The 22,237-nt window shown below is 39.1% G+C and overlaps 1 protein-coding gene across 3 annotated transcripts in view; it reads left to right on the top strand.

Moving 5' to 3' along the window:
• The window catches only part of LOC131070236 (proline--tRNA ligase, cytoplasmic), an 85,049-nt gene that overhangs the window by 6,265 nt on the left and 56,547 nt on the right, over positions 1 to 22,237 (top strand). For all 3 annotated transcript variants that reach the window (XM_058005742.2, XM_058005741.2, XM_058005740.2), the window contains exons 6-7: positions 15,984 to 16,100; positions 16,179 to 16,366. In XM_058005742.2, the coding sequence (XP_057861725.1) occupies positions 15,984 to 16,100; positions 16,179 to 16,366 (305 nt within the window). The remainder of the gene's footprint in view (positions 1 to 15,983; positions 16,101 to 16,178; positions 16,367 to 22,237) is intronic.

The raw sequence follows: 22,237 nt of genomic DNA, 5'->3' as shown, positions 1-22,237 counted from the left end.
GCCTCACAAGTTGCCTTAACTGCTCCCCGATATTCTGCTTCTGTCGAGGACATAGCCACTGCCTGCTGCTTCTTACTAGTCCAAGTGACTGTACCGGATCCCTAACTGAACACATATCTAGAGGTTGATTTCCTGTCATCAACCGAGCCTGCTCAATCTGAATCCGTGAACCCACTGAGTCTAGGATCATGACTCCTAGTGTAAAGAAGTCCATAATCAGAGGTGCCTTTCACATAACGCAGCACAGGCTTCGCTGCTACTCAATGATCAGCCTTGGGGGCTGTCATGAAGCGTGAAATGTAGCTCACTGCAAAACTGAGATTAGGTCTAGTAGCAGTAAGATAGATGAGACTACCCACTAGTTGCTTGAATTTTGTTTCATCTACAGGATGAGAATCAGACTTGGCTGACAACTTCAAGCTAGTCTCCATAGTTGTGGAAGCAGGTTTGCAATCCTGCATTCGAAACCTGTCAAGCAAGTTCCTGACATACTTAGACTGAGAAATAAAAATGCTACCATTAGTTTGCCAAACCTCAACACCCAAACAATAATGGAGAAGCCCCAAATCTGTCATATCAAAATCCTTGCACAAAGCTTGTTTGATTTCTGCAATCAAATGTGCTGAACTGCTAGTAACGATCAAGTCATCCACATAGACAACAAGAAAGAGAATATCATCACCAGAGTGTTTGATACACAGATTACTGTCAGAAGGGCAACGCTGAAAACCTTGACCAACCAAGTACTGATCAATCTTAATGTACCACGCTCGAGGAGCCTGTTTAAGCCCATAGAGTGCTTTAACGAGTCTACATACTTGATGTTCTTTGTCAACAACCTTGAAACCAGGAGGCTGCGTCATGTAGACTTCTTCCTGCAACTGACCATTGAGGAAGGCACTCTTAACATCCATCTGATGGATTTTCCATCCAAATTGAGTTGCAATAGCGAGAAGAAGACGAATAGTACTCATCTTGGCATAGGAGCAAATGTCTCCTCATAATCAATGCCCTCCCGCTATGTGAATCCTCAAGCAACTAATCTGGCCTTGTATTTATCTAAGTTACCATCTGCATGATACTTGACCTTATAGACCCATTTGCAGCTAATGCGTTTCTTCCTTGGAGGAAGATCAGAGAGAACCCAGGTGTTGTTCTTCAGAAGGCTTTGGTATTCTGCATCCATTTCTTGTTCCCACTCTGGAATCCCTTTTGCTTCGGTATAAGTATGAGGCTCATAAATACTATGAATGTTGGCCATGAGAGCAAAGTTAATTGTATTTTGCTGCTTGCCCTTATTTCTGGAAGATCTACCCTCAATGAGCTCATCAGGATGAAGATCACTGATGGTCTTAGCCCACCACTTAGGCCGGAGAGTAGATGTGCCAACATCGGATGGAGGAGGAATAACTGGAACTGGAGGTGGAAGAGGATCTGGAACTGGTGGAAGATTAGCATCATCCGGAGGAAATTCAGGTAGTGCATCATCAAATATAGAATCTGCATTATCCCTCCCATTAGGTGAACCAAATGGAAGACGAACACCTAAATCAGAAGCCTTCAAAGGTGGATCCTCAGAATTCTTCTTAGAGGAGGAAAGCTGAAATGGTCCTCGATCTTCATCAAAGACAACATCGCGACTGAAGATGAGACGATCAGTGTCTACATCAATCAACCGGTAGGCCTTATGGTTGTCACTGTATCCTGTAAACATAAGCTTCTGACTCTTGGAATCCAACTTAGAGCGCTTTGCATCTGGAATCCAAACATATGCAAGAGAGCCAAAAACTTTCAAATGATTGATCTTGGGTTTGCGACCAGTTCAGGCTTCCTCAGGAGTCTTCCCTTTAACAACATGAGTGGGAGACCTATTAAGGAGATAGACTGTAGTAAACACTGCTTCTGCCCAATACTTCTTAGGAACATTTTTGTGTTCCAACATAGACCTAGCCATTTCTGTAACGGTGTGGTTACGACGTTCTACAACACCGTTTTGCTGAGGGGTGTATGGTGTGTTTAACTGACGTTTTATGCCATGTGTATCACAGAAAGTGGACAAAGTAGTAGAACAAAATTCCCCCCCATTATTAGACCTAAGAGTAATAATAGAACAACCAGATTCTTTTTCTACCAAGGCCTTAAATTTCTGAAATACAGGAAACACATCTGATTTCTGTCTAAGAAAGTACACCCACATCTTACGACTATAATCATCAACAAAAAGTAAGAAATACCTGCACCCAGTAACAGAAGTAGTATTTATTGGACCACATACATTAGCGTGGACCAACTGCAGTACCTTAGCTGCTCGCCATGAGTCACCATCCTTGAACGGTGTCCTGTGCTGCTTCCCATGCTGACAAGCATCACAAACTTGTTGATTCTGAGTTTGAATTTCAGGTAAGCCATGTACTAAATCTTCCCGAACAAGCTGAGCAAGATAATGAATGTTGAGGTGACCATATCGCTGATGCCATAGACGGGAGATAGAGAAGGATTTTGCTGCGAAGGCATGCTCAAGAGAATCACCTGTATCCACAAGTCTATAAAGACCATGATCCTCAATACCAACAACAACTGTAGTGCGTGTCACACGATCAACAATAGAACACTTATGTGCACTGAAGATGACATCAAGCTGAGGAGAATGGCGCATAATCTGACTCATAGAGAGAAGGTTCAGTTCCATGCCAGGAACGTAGTACACATTGAGGAATATGAGATTCCTCCCACCAGATTGTATCTGAACGTTGCCCTTGCCAACAACGGTGTACACCTCACCTCCTCCAAAAATAACTGAATCAGTATAGGGAGTGAATTATGTAAACCAATCACGCCTGTGAGTGAAATGCCGAGAAGCATCAGAGTCAATATACCAAGCAAAAGATTTCACATGATCTGCAGGTCTTTTAGCCATGAAGGCATAAAAGGCAGACTCTTTCTGCTCTGTGTGCTCAGCGACATTGTCTTTAGGCTGAGACCCTCCTTGCTTCTGTTGTTTGGAAGCTATCTGAGTGCGATAATCCTTAATCAGATGGCCATATTTGTGACAATAATTGCATTGAACCTTTTTCTTTTTCGAGCCTTCCTATGACTGACTAGAGTCCTTCAACTGAGAGAACTGAGATGACTGAAATTTGCCTTTATCCTTGTGAAAGGATTTGGCTGCAAATGCTTGCTCAGAGGAGGATGAAGTGGCACCGCTACCAAACTGTTGTTTCCAGCGATCCTACTGCAAAAGTTTGGTGCGTAACTTTGGAAATTTCAGATCAACATTTGTAGACGTAATGTTGAGAGTCTCTATGAAGTGCTCGTAGGATTTTGGTAGACTTTTCAGGGTTATGACTACCATATCCTCTTCCTCCATTTTCCGACCAATAGCTTCGAGCTGATCTCGAATGTCCTTTATCTTTGTGAGATGTTCCTGTAAGGACATGCGTTCATCCATCATGATGGAGAACAATTGGTTCTTTAGAAAGAACGCTCGGCTTTTGTCGGATGTCTCATGCAACTCCTTCAGATGCTTCCAAATTTCTGAGGCTGATTGACCAGAAGGAATCTGACGTAGCTGTGTTAATTTTAATAATCAGATTATAACAGACTGTAGATAAGCAGTAACTGCAATGAAAACACAAGACAAAAACACACCAATACCTTGGGAAAAACCTCCCTCTTGGAGGTGAAAAATCCAACCACAAAATTCAATATGTATTATCTCAAATGTAGGCAATTACAAGGCAATGAACTTATCTCAGATTGCTGTCCAATCAGCGAGTTAGCAGATCACAATCTTTATTTACACAACAATGAAGATTGCAGCCCTTATCAACAACAGATGGCTAAGGAAGATCAGCAGCAGATGGATAAGGAAGACTTGACCAAATTCGCACAAGGAGAGTCTTCATCAACTTCACATGATGATCTTGAGAACTTCGCCCCACAATCAGTCTTAATAAATTCGCACAATAGACATGAAACAAGTTCGCACAAGAGAGAGAGAGAGAGAGAGAGAGAGAGAGAGAGAGAGAGAGAGAGAGAGAGCAGATTGCATTCGTAGAAGATGATGATTGATAATGACTTTATTTGAAGTTTGTTTTATATCCACCTTTGGCGCCAATCCCCCAAGTCGACTTGCATATTTATTTATTTATATTACATTGCCTTTTTACAAGTTACATCATTTGCCTTCACGTTACATTTGTTTGGGCCCAACCCTAAATAGTCCGAATTACATGAGAGATAATACAAATGGATTTTAATTGTCATAGACAACATTAAAATGCAATAGTCAGGTATCCGAGCTAGCTACTATTTTCAACAAGCTGGTCATCTGTGACAGCAAGCTTGAGAAGCATGACAACTTCCCTATTGCGGTCATCAAATTTGTCTTGATTGGTTTCAGTTGCAGAAGGACGAGATTCTTTTCCCAAGACAAGATCATCTAGGCGGCAATATTCAAAGATTGTCAGCATGCGCTGCTTCTAGGTGTTATAATTGTTGCCGTTGATTCGCTGACTGCCTTCCAACATCAAGTTGGTTAATGATGCCATCTTGCACGTTTCCCAATGCACGAAAAACGAAAATTAGAGAAGAGGCGATAGCACATAAGACAAATCACAAATCCCAATGCAAAAAACAAAGGCAGATATAGGTACAAACTTCAAAAAATAGATGAAGTACGACTGACACAGATTTCGAGAAAAATTTTCGACTGACCCAGAAAAATCTGAAGACAACCCAGAAAATCCTTGTGAAAAACCCAAAAAGAATATGAAATCAGAATTGAAATCCACTGGCTCGAAATTCGAGGCACGGAAAACTATGCACTCACAAAATTTTGAAAACAACCTAGTTGAGCTCTCAAAAAACCCACCAAGAATCTGCAATCAGAAAAAAAAATCGACTTGATCTGAAGGGAAAAAACCCTAGTCGAAAATGCAGATTTCCGTCCAAAAATGGCAGAAAAAATTGTAGATGGGAAAAAAAACAGATTCGCGTTGCCAAATAAACCCTAGCAATCGCGAAATGCAAAGCTGCCATAGGTAAAAAACAATGTGAAATCCGTCACGACGCAACAGCAAAAAACTCCACGAAAAAACCCGCAGGTTGTGCAGACAGAGAATGATCGCGCGAAATGAAGGCGCGTTAGAGAAAATCGCCCAGAAAAGAGATCTGCTGAGAATGAACTACCATAAAAAAATGAAATTTTTCATGACCCTGCAAAAAACAACCCAACAAATGTTTTTCAAAAATCTTTAAAAAATTCCGAAAATCGAAACTTTTAGAATAACGAATTTTCTAAGGCTCTGATACCTTATTACGAAAGTAATTTGGTAAAAAGGGATTGTTGTATTTACGAATGATCATGAAGATCATTGTAAAGAATTACAAAGAAATACAAAATAGAAAGTTTCTAATAAGAAACTAAAATTACAATATATTACATTTTTGAGCATTAATAACTTAGGAAACTATGATATTAATAAAAATTGGTCCCAGTTTTTCATTGACCAAAAAGTTTTGGGATTTGTTTATTATAAAATTTGGCACATAGTTTCCATTTTGTGGTACCCATGATTTTGCCCTATGACTTGCGATTTACCTCAAATTAAAATCCATGATTTTTACCAGAAAACCTTAGTTTTTCAAAAATAATTTCAACACAATTTTGTATGAGCTTTTGTTTGAATCCTTTTGGCTCTTTATTATGCTACACCAACCAGCCCTCAATTTGTCTCTATCAGTAGCAGTCCCTAGGTCTTCATGCTTTTTGCAGTTTACAAGGCTGTAGCTGAGCTGTGATACCATATTATGATAATCGAGCACATAAAAATTACCAAGATATTTATTAATAAAATAAGAAGTGTGAGTTGTCTTATATAGGTTTACGATGAAGGGTGACAAGCCTCTTTATGAATTGAAAAATAATTGGATCAAATAATCGACGTATTAACAAAGAAAGACGAAGGCTCCTTAAATAGAGATTACAAGATGGTGTTTTAAAAAGAATGAACGGTTAAATTGAAGCTTCAACACAAACGCTTAAAAAAGCTTAAAAAAGCTTAAAAAAGCTAAAAAGGTAACTACGCCTTCTAATAAAAGAAGCAGTCACTAAACGAACTAAAAAAGGACAACTAAGTCGACAACTAAGATGACCATTATAGAATAGACATAATATTATTTTAATATGAATGTGGGATGAAATGAATATATTAATAAAAGCATAAATAATATCCTAAAGTCTATCCTAAAGTTGGAACGACTTTATCAAAGCTTACAACTAAAAGCTAATTGATTCTTACTAAATAATAATTACTTTAACAAGAAATGGTGAAGTCATTTAGTGCCATTAATGATCATTGTGAAAAGTAGTGATACAAGATCTGATAATACTCAATGGGGAGTGCCAAGGGGTAAGAGGATCAAGCAGTGTACACCCCCTAGGATAACATCTAACATCTAAGGCTGAACTGACCCTTGTATCATTGAAAAAACATATAATGTGTGTTTGCCGCTGTCATTTGGGGGTGCTTGGAGAGGTGTAGATTTGTGCCAAAAAGAAGTTGAACTACATAGTTGGGACGAAACATGACCATAATGTCGACGAGGAACATGTCAAGGCAGAAGTTGTGAGAGACACCATCTCATAGGTCTATCTGCGCCTGTAAATGTAGTGGTATCCAAAGGCCATTTAGAGCTGCTGATCTCCTAGATGTATTGGAAGGAGGTGATCAACTTGGGGTATCTAGAATCTTGAGAGACCTCATGTAAGGATCTACATTAAAGGTTGATGACCTTCCGAAGATAAAGGGCCAAACAAAGCTGGTTCGGTAATCTAAAGAAAGTAGAGAGATGGTTGCTTGTGTCCCTATAGAGGCAATAGTATCTTCCCCACACTTGATAGTAAATGGGACATTTGAAGATGAAATGCTTCATGGTTTTTACCTCCTAGAGGGAGCAAATATGGTACATCAAGTTAGGGTGAGGAATATGGTGGTCCGTCTTGACCCCTAGTTGGTGGCAACGCACCTGCATTTGGCCAAGGGGAAACTTCATCATTTAGACTAGTTAGATTCTATAGCTTGACCATTCAGTCTTTTAGGAATGAAGATTTGGTGTTGAAGAAAATATATTGATATAATTATGAAAAATTGCGTGCACCATGGAGGCTCATGTGATCTTGAAATCCTAAATTTGGGCTTTGGTGGTGGGGCCCCCCTTGACTCCACCTTGTATTGCCACACAAACTCTGTGAGGGGCATTTTTGTGGTGTGTTTCCTTTAAACTTCTGCAAGCGGCATCGATTCTCAAACTTTTTGTGGGCTCTGCTCCTCCCCTCTACTTTCAAAAGACAAAGTAAAAATCATTTTGGGCCGATGTTGTGTATATATATATAGCTCTGTTGCCAGTTGCTTGTAGAAAATGTGGATCTATCATTCCCCCATCTCCAAAACCTGTCCCTGGCATCTCCCTATCTACCATCCTCAAAACTCCTTGGAACAAATGGTAAATTGCTTCCTTTCTCATTGTTTGAATGCTATCTTTGTCCCTTGGATCTGACCCTTGGAAGTTGATTACCGTGTTTTCTTATCACATCTGCTTGATATTGTCAATTATTTTTGTCATTCTTCAAGCCTCATTTGAAAGATAGTGACACTCAGATGATGATGTTCTTAGGCACATTATTGGGGAGCTCTTGAGAAACAATGTTGTATAGAGATTACTTTTGATGTCAACGATGTTGATGTTTGTAGCTAGGTCGGATTCCTTCTAGGGCCAACCTAGCCTATGGGTGACTAATTGGCCTATCGGCCTTAGCCACTTTAATTTGCAAACTCAATATGTAACTTGTGATATGAGCTGGCCCTAAATGGGCAATGTAACTTGTGAATTAAGCTGGCCCTAAATGGGCGATGTAACTTGTGATATGCAAATGTAACTTGTAACTGCAAATAGGGCCGACCCTATAATGGGCGCCAATTTAAGAGCATATTATTATTATTAGTAGAGCTGACCTAGGATGTATTAGGAGGCAAAAGGCTCATATATATTCAAGGTTCAAGCAAGCATCAAATACAACTAAGCAATTAAGTATCCAGCTAATACCTTCAGCAGTGCATCTTCTTGATCAGCGAATTGTATTCTGATCAGCGAAGTATCTTCTAGGGCAGCGAATCATCTCCTGATCAGCAAAGTGTCTCGTAGGGCAGTGAATCATCTTCTGATCAGAATCCATTCCTGAAACAGCGAATCAATACCTTGTGTTGCATCCAGCACAACGAACCTATTTCTTGGCTAAGCGAATTATCTTCCTTCAAGCATATCGCAGATAAGTTTCACTGCTGTGTATGTCAGGTTTATTGCCCTAGTTCAGATGCATGTAGTGCTTCAAGAGTTGAAGCAAATTTGTAAAGACATACACTGATTTTTGTCTAATAAGATCTGAGATTAATTGCTGGGTTTTTCACCTTCAAGAGGAAGGTTTTCCCAAGGTATTCTTGTGTTCAATGTGTTATTTCTGATTATTGCTATCAATTTGATCTAAATTTAACATGGTATCAGAGCGGGTTTGACTTGATTGTGATCAGATTGTGTGATAGCAGCACTCCTCCTTCACCTTCTTCACACCATTTCTGCATTCAAGATGGTGTACGGTCTGAAAGTTGAAGACAAACTTGAAGGAGCTTCGAATTTCACTTCATGGAAATTCAGAATTGTTGTTACCCTTGAAGAAAATGATCTTCTTGAGTTTGTGCAAGGAAAAGAACAGCCCGAATATGAAGACCAAGAAGAGAAACTTCAGTTCAAGAAGAATGCAGTCAAAGCTAAAAAGATTTTGATTGACTCCGTGAAAGATCATCTTGTTCTTATCATCTCCAAGATGTCTTCAGCCAGAGATATGTTCAAGATATTGGAAGGGATGTATGAGATCAACAACACAAGTAGAGCACTTGCATTGAGACAACAACTTCATCAAGTCAAGATGGCAAAGGGCGAATCTGTCATATCCTTCTCCATGAAGATTTCAGAATTGAGAGATGAGCTAAGCGCCATTGGAGATGAAGTTGTGGACAAGGACCTTGTCATGCTAGCGTTGAATGGCCTTCCTCACTCTTGGGAGCCATTTATCCAAGGCATAAGTGGGAGATCCAAATTTCCCAAGTTTGACCGCCTTCGTGCTGATTGCATCCAAGAGGAATCAAGATTGGATGCAAGAGGAATCATCAAAAGCTCCCATGGTGAAGACACTCATGTTCTTGCCTCTATCAGAATCTGCTCCTGATTCAAAGAAGAAGAAGAAAGATCTCTCCCAAATTCAGTGCTTTAGATGTGACAAGTTTGGTCAGTTCGCAAGAGATTGTTTGTCAAGGCCAAAGCAACAAGAGGCGAACATTAATAAAGTTTCAAATTAGAAGGCAGCGGAAGACAACTCCAATGAATTCCTCTTCATTTAAGCCCTGTCAAGCAATGTTCCCACATATAGTGATACCTGGCTGATTGACAGTGGAGCTTCTAGACACATCACCGGCTATCGGGAGCATCTTTCAGATTTGGTGGAGAGGGAGTCTAATCTCCAAGTGATCATTGGAGATGATGCTCGCTATTCTGTGAGAGGGTTCAGAGCTACTTCTCTCAACCTTGATTCTGGAATCTCTCTTCATCTCAGTGATGTCTTGTTTGTGCCGGGAATTAGGAGGAATCTTATCTCCATTTCAGCTTTTGGAGGATAAAGGTTATCAAGTAGCATTTTTAGAAGGAAGAGTTCTTGCATGGCCAAAGAAATCTAGCATCAAATCTGCTTGTGTGATTGGAAATCGGTATGAAAGCTTGTACAAGCTTTCCATTCGTCTAGTTCAAGCTCTCCTTCATGACTCCTCTAGTTCAAGCGAGCTATGGCATTGAAGACTTGGACATCTACACTTCCGGGCTCTTCAAACATTAGAGAAGATGGTTAAAGGTATGCCTAAACTTAGTCATGTTCATGATGATACATGTAAAGGTTGTGGTATGTGTAAAAACACTAAGAGTCCATTTCATAGTAGTGAAAGTAGGTCAAAAGAAATATTAGCCCCTGTACATTCTGATTTATGTGGCCCTATGTCTATAGCATCCCCAAGTGGTTTTTTGTATTATGTAACTTTCATAGATGACTACTCTAGGAAGACTTGGATTTACTTCGTAAGGTCTAAAGAGTCTGATGAAGTCCTAGGTAGATTCAAAGAGTTTAAGGCCTTAGTAGAAAACTTATCTTGGAAAAGAATTAAAGTGTTTAGGTCTGATAATGGAGGTGAATACACCTTGGGTAGCTTTCATGATTTCTGTATTGAGGTAGGGATCAAGAGGGAGTTCTGTTTCCCTTACAACTCGCAGCAAAATGGGGTTGCGGAAAGAAATAACAGATCTATTGTTGAAGCTGCAAAAGCTATGATTCATGATCAAGACCTTTAGAGTTTTCGATGGGCAGAAGCTTCTAGAACAACTGTGTATGTCCAGAATAGATGTCCTCATCGGATTCAGCAGAATATGACTCCAGAAGAAGCCTTTCAAGGATCAAGCCTGATATTAGTCACTTGAGGATCTTTGGGTGTCCAGTATACATTCATGTGCCTAAAGATAAGAGGACCAAGTTGGAACTTTTTGGCGAGAGAGGAATATTTGTGGGCTACAGTAAAACCTCTAAAGCCTACAAAATCTACATTCTAGGTCAGAGGTATATAGAGGTTAGCAGAGATGTTACATTTGAGGAAGATGTTGCATTCAAAAAATCCAAAGGTTCATGCATGGAGATAGATGATGAAGTTCATGAAATTCCTCAAGTCATGGACACTAATCATGCTCCTGAGATTCAGAGGGAGTCTACTGAACCTATAGCAGAAGATGATCCAATTGAACCTTTGGATCCTACTGATGGGCCTAGAGATATTGTTGTGAATCGAAAGAGACCTCTTTGGGCAAGGAACACTATGCAGGAGGCAGAACGGTTCGCGGCTCCTAGAGGCACATTCAAAGAAAGTAAAATACCTTAGAAATTCTCTAGCTATGTTGCATTGATGTGTAACCTTATTGAGGCTGAACCTTCCAGTGTTGAGGAAGCTTCCAATAAGTATGGAAAGATGCGATGGATGAAGAATATCAATCCATCCTTAAGAATGATGTTTAGGACATTGTGCCTAGACCTAAGGGAAAGTTAGTTGTATCTTCCAAGTGGCTATTCAAGATTAAGCATGCAATTGATGGAAGCATTGAGAAATACAAGGCTAGATTTGTGGCTCGTGGTTTCTCTCAGAAAGAAGGGATAGATTATGAAGAAACATTTGCTCCTGTTGTTCGATACACTTCCATCAGGATCATCATCGCCATTGTAGCAGCTAAGGGATGGAAGCTACATCAGAAGGATGTGAAGACAACTTTTCTTAATGGAGTAATTGAAGAAGAGGTCTACATTGAGCAACTTGAAGGCTTTGTGATTCATGGGAAGGAGTCTCATGTGTGCAAATTGAAGAAAGCATTGTACAGTCTTAAACAGGCTCCTTGTGCATGGTATGAAAGAATTGACAGATACTTAGTAGGTTTGGGTTTCTACAAGAATGATATTGAGCCGAATCTCTAAGGTATTCAATGGTAAAATGTTAATTTTGGTACTATATGTTGATGACTTATTTGTTACCGGGGAAGATCATCTCATCCTTAGATGCAAGAAGGAACTGACTTCTGAATTTGAGATGAAGGAACTAGGACTCATGCGTTTCTTTCTAGGTTTGGAAGTATGGCAAAGGCTAAAGGAAATTATTCTGAGTCAAGGGAAATATACCATTGATATCTTGAAGAGGTTTGGAATGTTTGATTGCAAGTCTATGTCTACACCTATGGAAACTAACTTGAAGAAGTTAAGTGAATCTGCAGCTAGTTCAGATCTTGTGGATCCTACTATGTACAAACAGTTGATCGGATCCTTGATGTATCTAGTTAACACTAGACCGGATATTTGCTATGCAGTGAGTGCATTTAGTTAGTTCATGTATGAACCGAGACAGATACATCTAGTTGCAGCCAAGCATATCTTGAGATACTTGTGTGGCACAGTTGGATATGGCTTAAAATATTCTTCTAGTGTGGACCTAAATCTCGAAGGCTATTCTGATTTTGATTGGGTAGGGAGTGTTATTGATCGGAAGAGCACCTCTGGTTGTTGTTTCAGTTTGGGATCTGCTATGATTTCCTGGTGTAGCAGGAAGCAGACTTCAGTGGCACTGAGCACCGCAGAGGCAGAATACATTGCAACATGTGTGGCAACTCGTGAAGCATTGTGGCTTCGAAAGCTCCTTGCAGGATTGTTTGGACAATTGTTGGAGCCTACTACTATTCATTGTGATAAGCAAAGGTGTGTGAAGCTATTGGTTAATCCAGTGTTCCATGACAGAACAAAACATGTTGAGATCTAGTACCACTACATTAGAGATATGGTACAAAGGAATGCTGTTCAGTTGAGATACATTTGTACTGAGGAGCAGCTGGCTGACATTCTCACCAAGCCTCTTGCCAAAGTGAAGTTTGTGCATTTTCGAGACAAGCTTGGAGTTGTGGAGAATGAAGCCCTTCCTGAGAGGGAGTCTCGGCATTAGTGATCTCTTGAGATGTACTTTAATGCATTCTTCTTTGCGAGAGAAGTTTGAGGTGCAAGCCCTTGTTAATGCATTCTTCTCTGTGAGAGAAGTTTGAGGTGAAAGCCCCTGTTCCACCCTTTGCGAGTAGGTATGGTGGATCCACCCTCTGGGAGTAGCCATGGTGGATGTCATGGGAGAAATTTCATGACCTAGCACTTGTGTTTATTCACCCTCTGGGAGTAGCCATGGTGAACGTCATGTTGAGATGATGACATCATGATTCCGTGATGCGCACTTGTGTTTGGGAGTAGCCATGATGGACCCTCCCTCTGGGAGTAGCCATGGTGGTTGTCACCATGTGACTCGGACATTGAGAAGCACTCCTCCCTAGCTAAGAGGGAGTGTTGATGTTTGTAGCTAGGTCGGATTCCTTCTAGGGCTGACCTAGCTTGTGGGTGACTAATTAGCCTATCGGCCTTAGCCACATTAATGTGCAAACTCAATATGTAACTTGTGATATGAGCTAGTGCCAAATGGGTAATGTAACTTGTGAATTAAGCTGGCCCTAAATGGGTGACGTAACTTGTGATATGCAAATGTAACTTGTAATTGCAAATAGGGCCGACCCTATAATGGGCACCAATTTAAGAGCATATTATTAGTATTAGTAGAGCCGACCTAGGATATATTAGGAGGCAAAAGGCTCATATATATTCAAGGTTCAAGCAAGCATCAAATACAACCAAGCAATTAAGTATCCAGCGAATACCTTCACTAGTGCATCTTCTTGATCAGCGAATTGTATTCTTGATTAGCGAACTATCTTCTGATCAGCGAAGTATCTTCTAGGGCAGCGAATCATTTCCTGATCAGCGAAGTGTCTCCTAGGGCAGTGAATCATCTTCTGATCAGCGAAGTGTCTCCTAGGGCAGTGAATCATCTTCTGATCAGCGAATCCATTCCTGAAGCAGCGAATCAATACCTTGTGTTGCATCCAGCACAGCGAACCTATTTCTTGGCTAAGCGAATCATCTTCCTTCAAGCATATTGCAGATAAGTTTCACTGCTGTGTATGTCAGTTTATTGCCCTAGTTCAGATGCATGTGGTGCTTCAAGAGTTGAAGCAAATTTGTAAAGACATATACTGATTTTTGCCTAATAAGATCTGAGATTAATTGCTGGGTTTTTCACCTTCAAGAGGAAGGTTTTCCCAGGGTATTCTTGTGTTCATTGTGTTATTTCTAATTATTGCTATCAATCTGATCTAAATTTAACAAATGAGGGGTGGAAATGAGTTTCTTTTTATTTCTTCTCTGTTTTTTTTACCTTAATTTGGGCACCTGATAGTCTTTCTATTTATTCTGTTGGATTTGCTTTTGGATATTACGTTACATTCAGCAATTACAGATGAATCATGGGCTTTATAGGCCACCAGTCATACATGAATATCGGTACTACGATGGCTCCCTATGCAGAAGCTGGCCTGTCTCACCAGGGCATACACACACATACCCAATGGTTGCCAACTGGGTTTGAACCTTGGTCTCTTTCCCGGAAATGATCATAATCTTTCACCTTGTATCTCCCATATATATATATTTATTTCAAAAGCATACATATCTAGGTTTTGTGCTTTTTATTAAACCATTTTTGTTGTTTTTTAGGTATGGATTACTTTGCACACTCCTTTCCTTTTATTCATTGAAATTGTGAATGATTAATGTGTGTCACAAGAGTTACATTAACTACCACACTGCCCTATCTCTGGTTTAGTGTAATGTCCCCTTTTTGTAGGAGACCCTAGATATGATTTACCGCCAATAGGAAGAGGGTTAGAGGGAAGAAGGGGGGTACCTTTATCTCTTTTAGGAGTAAAGACCTGCAAAACTAAGTTAGGAAACATTCTACCAAATTATGTTACATAAAGAAGTAATCATAACAATAACTATAACAAAGCAAAGAATGATTGATGTATAAAATATAGAGAGAACAAGTAAGCTCACATTGAATTATAAAAATAGAAGTTAGAAACGTGAATCATAATTCACTTGGCTCCTTGGCTGTATAATGAAGCCACAAGCATAGTAAGCTATTAGGGATGCCTGATAGGGTGTCTTGATCAACCTTTCCCCCTTATCAAGTCCAACCGGATAGGGTGTCTTAATCAACTGTTCCCCCTATCAAACCAAACCAGATTGGGTGTCTTATCAAACCGTTCACCCTATCATACCATGTGTGATAGGGTGTCTTATTAAACCATTTCCCCTATCTTTCTATATACGATAGGGTGTCTTAATAAACTGTTCCCCCTATCTTTCCTTATACAATAGGGTGTCTTAATAAACCGTTCCCCCTATCTTACAGTGTTAGATTGTAATCAGCATACATTGATTTATAGTGCTCAGACTTAATGAATTAAGTTACAGTACTTCAGATAATTAAGAACAGTACTCAGATTATTAAGTTACATTACTCAAATTATGGTATACATAGATCAATATGCAGAAATATGCTTAACAGCACTATCCTTTATTTATATATAATGTCACCAGAGACCATATTCGTTGTATGATGCAGAAGATATCATTGTTTAATGCAAAACAACGTTAGAGATTTCCCCTTATTATTATTATTGAATGCTTAATGCACATTTTGTGTTTCTATATTTCAGAACCTCTATTCTGATTGAGCTGTATGTATAAACACTGGCAGGGAAACATATTTTCTACTTACCTGGCTGTGTGTGCCAGCCACGTCCATGATGCCTGCCTTTCTCTCTTCATAATACTCGATCCCTATTCGTATCTCTTTTTTTCCTCCGTGTAAGGAGGGGAGGGCCGGGGAGGGGGGTGGGGTGTATTTATCCTCCCCGTAATTGTGGAGGGAAAGCTATATCGAATGGTTGCTTTCTTAGGTGGTGGCAACACCTTTGAAAGGTCGCTGCCCCTTCATTGTTGTTCTTAGTTTACGTAGTCAATAATTATTATCATTACTGTTAATAACCATTAATGCCAAACAATAAATTAATAGTTAAAGTAAAACCATCAGATGTTATAATAATTAATAATTCAATGGTAATCATCGGAGATTGTTATTATAAAAATATGCATAAAACATTTCCCAATCTGGAAAAAGATGAGGGGATATGACATTGAGTCCCACCCATCTTTTGTATCTCACGGACTTAGATTTCAATTACAATTTAATTGTTGTAACTGTACAAATGAATATTTTGTATTTAACAATGATAATTTCTAGAATTTTGACAGTTTAGGTATTGTTTCTTCTGTCACATTCGCAGTGCTGCAACTATAGAACTTAAATTATAGTTTGAGTGAATTTGAAAATTTGAAACTGACTGTCATATTCGTTTTGCAGGATTTTTTTGATGCAGAAATTAAAAAGATGGGAATCAAGAATTCCTATTTTCCTCTTTTTGTGTCGGAAAAAGCCCTGACAAAAGAGAAGAATCACATTGAAGGATTTGCACCAGAGGTGAATATTGTTGCTTGATTCTTCACTATTTTGCATTTTACTTTATAGTTTTACTGACCAGTTAATCTTGTTTTCCAGGTTGCTTGGGTAACCAAATCAGGGGAAACAAATCTTGAAATGCCCATAGCAATTCGCCCTACCAGTGAAACTGTAATGTACCCTATATTTTCAAAATGGATTAGGGGTCATCGAGATCTTCCTCTCAAATTAAACCAGTGGTGCAATGTTGTTAGATGGGAATTTAAACATCCTACACCTTTTATCAGGTAAGTGATCCTACGCCAGTGGATTTGGTTGACTGTTCAGTGTTAATGTATATGACATTTGTAACATGCAATAACCTATGCAAATTTGAAATAACAACTTTTACATCCTTGTAGCAGAAAAGGAGGGAAAGACTACCCTTTTTTTTTGAACATCAAATAACTGAAAGGAAACTTGTTCTTAACTGAATATTGAATTAAACATAGATCTATGCTATGAGCGAAATTATTAGATATGAATGCAACTTTAACATTTCAATTTAAATGAAAAGAGAGGTTTAAAAAATACATTTTTCCAGATGCCACAATTCGGATCTTTCATAATTTTATCAATAGACCAATAAGGAGGGAAAGTATCATTTGGGCGCTTTTCCGTCCAACCACAGACTTACTAGTCCTCCATGCCATATCCGACTAGATTGGCTCGACCCTTCGCAGGGAGGTAACAAAAAGTCTAACTCATGCCATCTGAACTGAAGGGTAATCCTACATAGATCCCTAGCCGGTCATACACTATAGGCTACCCCTAACTAGTATGATGTCTAACTGGATTAACAAACTGGTTGAGACTTACAGAATTAACATCACCTTGACTGAGGGTTTCTATGTCATTGCAAACACGCTAATTCATGAAGTCAATTGTTCATCATTCTGTTTGGTTGGGTTGAATTCTTGACGGTAACCAAGTCCTCATGTTTGTCTCTATGCTACTGCATTCTGACTCTATGAGGCTCATTTGTTGTCATTTATGTTTGGACCCAATTTCACATGTTGGTCAACAAACTTGAGGTGACTTTACTCTTAAGGTGTAACCTATCTTTTGTCAAAACCCTATGTTAATTTAATATGGAGTCATACTTGTGCCCTTGAGCTAGCAACCTGCTCTCTCACAAGTACAACAGTCGAATAGTTCATATTTCACACAGTCTCAATGTTGTTTACACAAGAGAAGTAGCTCATACCTGGCCTTTATTAACTGGCATTCGCCATTAAGCTGCAAATGATTAACATATGATTATATCCCTTCATGGCTGTAACTTGAACTTTTAGGACATAGGTTCATTTCTTATGAATTCCTAAATAAGGATGACCATTAAGGCATAACATATAATGACCTTTTTCGCACATGAATGTTACATGAATCAACAAAACAGTCAATAGTTCTCCATAGTTTGACATAGTTGATTTTATCGGCCGGTTCTCTACCTCATCCTAAGGTTAAAGGCCTTATTTTATTTTAGATAAAAATTGTTCCCTTTTGGTTTCATCGTAGCATGGTTTAAACGGACATACTTACCTTAGTGCGGAAAAGATGAGATAGACAACATATTGCTATCTCTCTCATCAACATTAGCTTCTATGTTCTGTATGTATTATGAGCATTTGTGCTGTTACCGTACCATTCCGTGATACTATATATTTTGTAGGAATGCAAACTACATTAGGCAGTAGTGAAGCTATGTATTTTTATACATATGACTATCTACATTAAGAAGCGCTATAAGCTCCCTTGTCTATCAAATCTTTTCACACTAAGGTATTGTTTACTAAATGTCTAAATGCATTTGTATTTATAATGCCCAACTGCATTAACAAGTACTGAAATACTACTCTTGCCTGTCGTTCTTACCACTCTGTAGATAAATTGACCATCTTGATCGATGCTCTAGTATGAGCACCTCCTTGGCCCAAAGGTTTTCAAATAACTGCAATCACACTTAAGTGTGAAATCAAGTTCCACCCTTCTCAGCTGTAACTTAAGGTTCTTAGGTATAGGTTTGTTTTAGGGTTTTAAGTTTTTGGTTGATCATTATCACAACCACTTAGTGACCAATTGCCACCCATGAACAAAACATAAATTAAGTATACAAACATTAGTTCTTAAGCAGTTTCCTAATTTGTTCCTTTCTCCATTTATGGCAACATGAGTTTAATTTACAATAATGCCTTAGTTGTAAAGAGGTAAGATAGACTATATATTAGAATATTAAAATAATGTTAATTTTAGTATTAATGCTCAATAGTGTATATTCTATTTTAGAAAGATCTTCTACGATCTTCTCAGCAGTTTTTTATTAGAAACTTGCTATTCTTGTAAATACTCTTGTATTATTTATGAGCGTCTTGCTCAATCTGTAAATCAATCAATTCTTTGAAATCCATTGCGTGTCTTGCACTGTTTTATGGTATCAGAGTTTGAATAAAGAATTTGTGAATTCTTTTCTGAGATTTTTCGGGCCTCTTAGTTTTGCTGCAGATTTTCGAAATTTTTTTGTGTTCAAAAGTCCATTTTGGACTGTGTTTATGCTGTGTAACGAGATTCTTCCTGTTTACGTCTGTCTGGCGAGGGTTTTCGGCATTTTCGGCGCGGTACAGACCCGCCATTTTTTTTTGCAACTTGCAACTTGATCAAACCCGTGTTTTTTGACTTTCGGCTAGGGTTTTGACCCTCCAGATTCAGTCGAAATTTTTTTCCGAGTATAGATTCATGGTGGGTTTTTCGAGACCTCAACTGGGTTGTCGTCAAAATTTTTTGGGTGCCTCGATTTTCGAGCCAGTGGATCCAGATTCCGACAGCGGATTCCTTCTGGGTTTTTCGCAAGGATTTCTGGGTTGTCTTCGGATTTTTCTGGGTCAGCCGGAAATATTTTCTTGAGTAGAACCTCCCGTAATAAGAGCAAACAGCAACATACAGTCAATTTTGCTCTCATGGCTAACATACACAGTGTTTTTGAGCCTCAGACATATTCAGAGGCTAAAGGTATACCTGAGTGGGAACAGGCTATGGAAGCTGAGTTCCAGAGTCTTCAGAAGAATCACACTTGGGCCCTTTCTGATCTTCCTTCAGGGAAGAAGCCCATTAGCTGCAAATGGGTGTACAAAGTAAAATACAAAGCTGATGGAACCCTAGACAAGTATAAGGCTCGTCTTGTTGCTCGTGGGTTCTCACAGAAAGAAGGCATTGACTACGAGGAGACTTTTGCTCCTACAGCCAAAATGAGTACCATACGGCTCGTTCTTGCCTTGGTAGCCCAGTTCAGTTGGAAAGTCCATTAGATGGACGTCAAGAGTGCTTTTCTGAATGGTGACTTACAAGAAGAAGTCTACCTGATGCAACCCCCAGGATTCAAGGTTGCTGGTCAAGAACATAAGGTCTGTAGACTAGTCAAAGCACTCTATGGTCTGAAACAAGCTCCTCGGGCTTGGTACATGAAAATTGATAAGTACCTGACAGATCATGGTTTTCAGCGGAGTCCATCTGATGCAAACCTATATATCAAGCATACTAGTAATGATGTTTTGTTTGTGGTTGTCTGTGTGGATGACTTAATCATTATTGGCAGTTCAACACATTTGATCACTGGGATCAAACAGGATTTGTGCCGCACCTTTGATATGCCAGATTTGGGACTTCTACATTACTGCTTAGGAGTTGAAGTTTGGCAGACTGAGAACAATATCTTTCTCTCTCAGTCCAAGTATGCCAGAAGTCTTGTGGACAGGTTCAGAATGCAGGATTGCAAACCTGCCTCTACTCCTATGGAACCCGGGCTCAAACTTTCAGCTTTGTCATCTTCACCAGTTGTGGATGAATCTTTGTTCAGGCAACTAGTGGGCAGCCTCATCTATCTTACTGCCACTAGACCTCACATCAGTTTTGCAGTGAGCTACATTTCCGCTTCATGACAGCTCCCAAGGCTGATCATTGGATAGCAGCGAAGCGTGTGTTGCGTTATGTGAGTGGCACTCTTGATTATGGACTTCTGTACACTCGGAGTTCTGATCCTACACTTAGTGGTTACACAGATTCTGACTGGGCAGGTTCGGTTGATGACTGTAAATCTACAGCAGGGTATGTGTTTAGTTTGGGATCTGGTGCTGTCACATGGACTAGTAAGAAGCAGTAGGCAGTGGCTCTCTCCTCGACAAAAGCAGAGTATCGGGGAGTAGTTAAGGCATCTTGTGAGGCGGTTTGGCTTCGACGAATTGCTTGCGGATATGCATGTCTCCCAGGCAGGTCCAACTCCCTTGTTCTGTGATAATCAGGGAGTGCTCAAACTCGCCAAGAATCTAGTCTTCCATGAAAGAACCAAGCATGTGGAAACTCATTGTCACTATATTCGATAGCTAGTTGAAGACGGATCTATCTAGTTGCTGTATGTTCCTACCTCGGAGAAACCAGCAGACATCTTCACCAAGCCCCTTGGTCCTGATAAATTTGTAAAATTCAGGGGGTCTATAGGTGTAGTTAATAGATTGAGCATTAAGGGAGGGTATTAGAATATTAAGATAATGTTAATTTTAGTATTAATGTTCAATAGTGTATATTCTATTTTAGAAAGATCTTCTACGATCTTCTCAGCAGTTTCTTATTAGAAACTTGCTATTCTTGTAAATACTCTTGTATTATTTATGAGCGTCTTGCTCATTCTGTAAATCAATCAATTCTTTGAAATCCATTGCGTGTCTCGCACTGTTTTACTATAGAGATGCCAGCTCTCTTGTACTCTTATTATTCGTGAGTTTATCATTCATGCCATGACTCTACTGTCACTGCAATGTCTAGGTGCTCTGTTATACTGATATGCTTACTGTATATTTGAGTACTTGAAAAGCTACTCTTGCCTACCTTACCTTTTTCCAACTAAGGAGAAAATTAGCCATCTTATTAGGCAAGGTTAAACTCAAGTTCTAGAAGAGCTTCTCAGCTGAAGAAATAGTAACTGTTTTCTTGTATGTCTTATGCCAGAGCTGAAAATGCAATATAAACAACTCATTCATTACCTTTTTGGATAATTTGAGTATTAATGTGCCTTAGTGTTTTTAAATGTTTAATTGAGATCCCAACTCAGGTTTCTTATTACAAGATTACATGACCAGTTTTTCATATTAGGCAAATATCTTTCCTTATCCATCTAAGAAATGAAATTCTGCCATATTGCATAAATGCACAATCATACTGTAAGTGTACAACCTTACTGTGTATACACAGCCATGCTGTATATGTACAACCATACTATGTATACCTAGCCGTACTGCAAACTCACAGCCATACTGTATCTACACAGGGTGTATTATTTTATCTACTGATAAAGTTTACTCACAGCTGTTCATTATAAGCTCAAAATTTATATTTTCCAGCTAAATTCTACTGTTCAAGTGAGGCCTTCACAGCCGTACAGCATACAGGCTTGATAGAGAATACTCTTAACTAAGAGTCATTCTCTATCAAACCCTATACTATATAAAGTGACTGTAGGGTTTTTCTTAAATCAAAATTATATATTCACATCCTTAGGCGCTAATTACTGAGAATAACACATTCTCTTAACAGTTAATTGAATTCCCAAACCCAATTTAACATCCTTGAGTATTTACATGATTTTCTTACTCCATAATGTTCAAAACTTAGTAAAATCAAATAAGAATTGAAGGTTTTTCAGAATATACCATATTCCTACTCTAGAATGCCCAACTCACAGTCCAAATCGATTAGCAACAGAAAGTATTTCTGCATTTTCTTCTTTTCCATTAATTCTACCATGAATTCGAACTCTAAAAGAAAGAATGGAATAATAAACAAGCTTATTGGGTTCTGTCAATATAACATGACTTGAAATTCGGTTAAATTGGACTAGAATATGAATCTTGTGCAGCTTCCTACTCTCGTGAACCCTTTTGTGCTTATATGAATGAAGAATTCCTTCCAAAAATGGTAGCCGTTTCGCTTCCAAGAAGGAAAAACGGCAGAAATCGCAGCGCTCCTATATTCTGCAAAACTAAACCCCTCGTGAATAATATGTATTGCCCTTCAAAACAAAATGCCTATATGCTTCATCATCTGCATTCCCCAATCCATTTTGCCCTAATACC

The sequence above is a fragment of the Cryptomeria japonica genome, chromosome 2, assembly GCF_030272615.1.
Source record: "Cryptomeria japonica chromosome 2, Sugi_1.0, whole genome shotgun sequence".
Lineage (NCBI taxonomy): Eukaryota > Viridiplantae > Streptophyta > Pinopsida > Cupressales > Cupressaceae > Cryptomeria > Cryptomeria japonica.
This window is presented reverse-complemented; position numbering and strand designations above follow the sequence as displayed.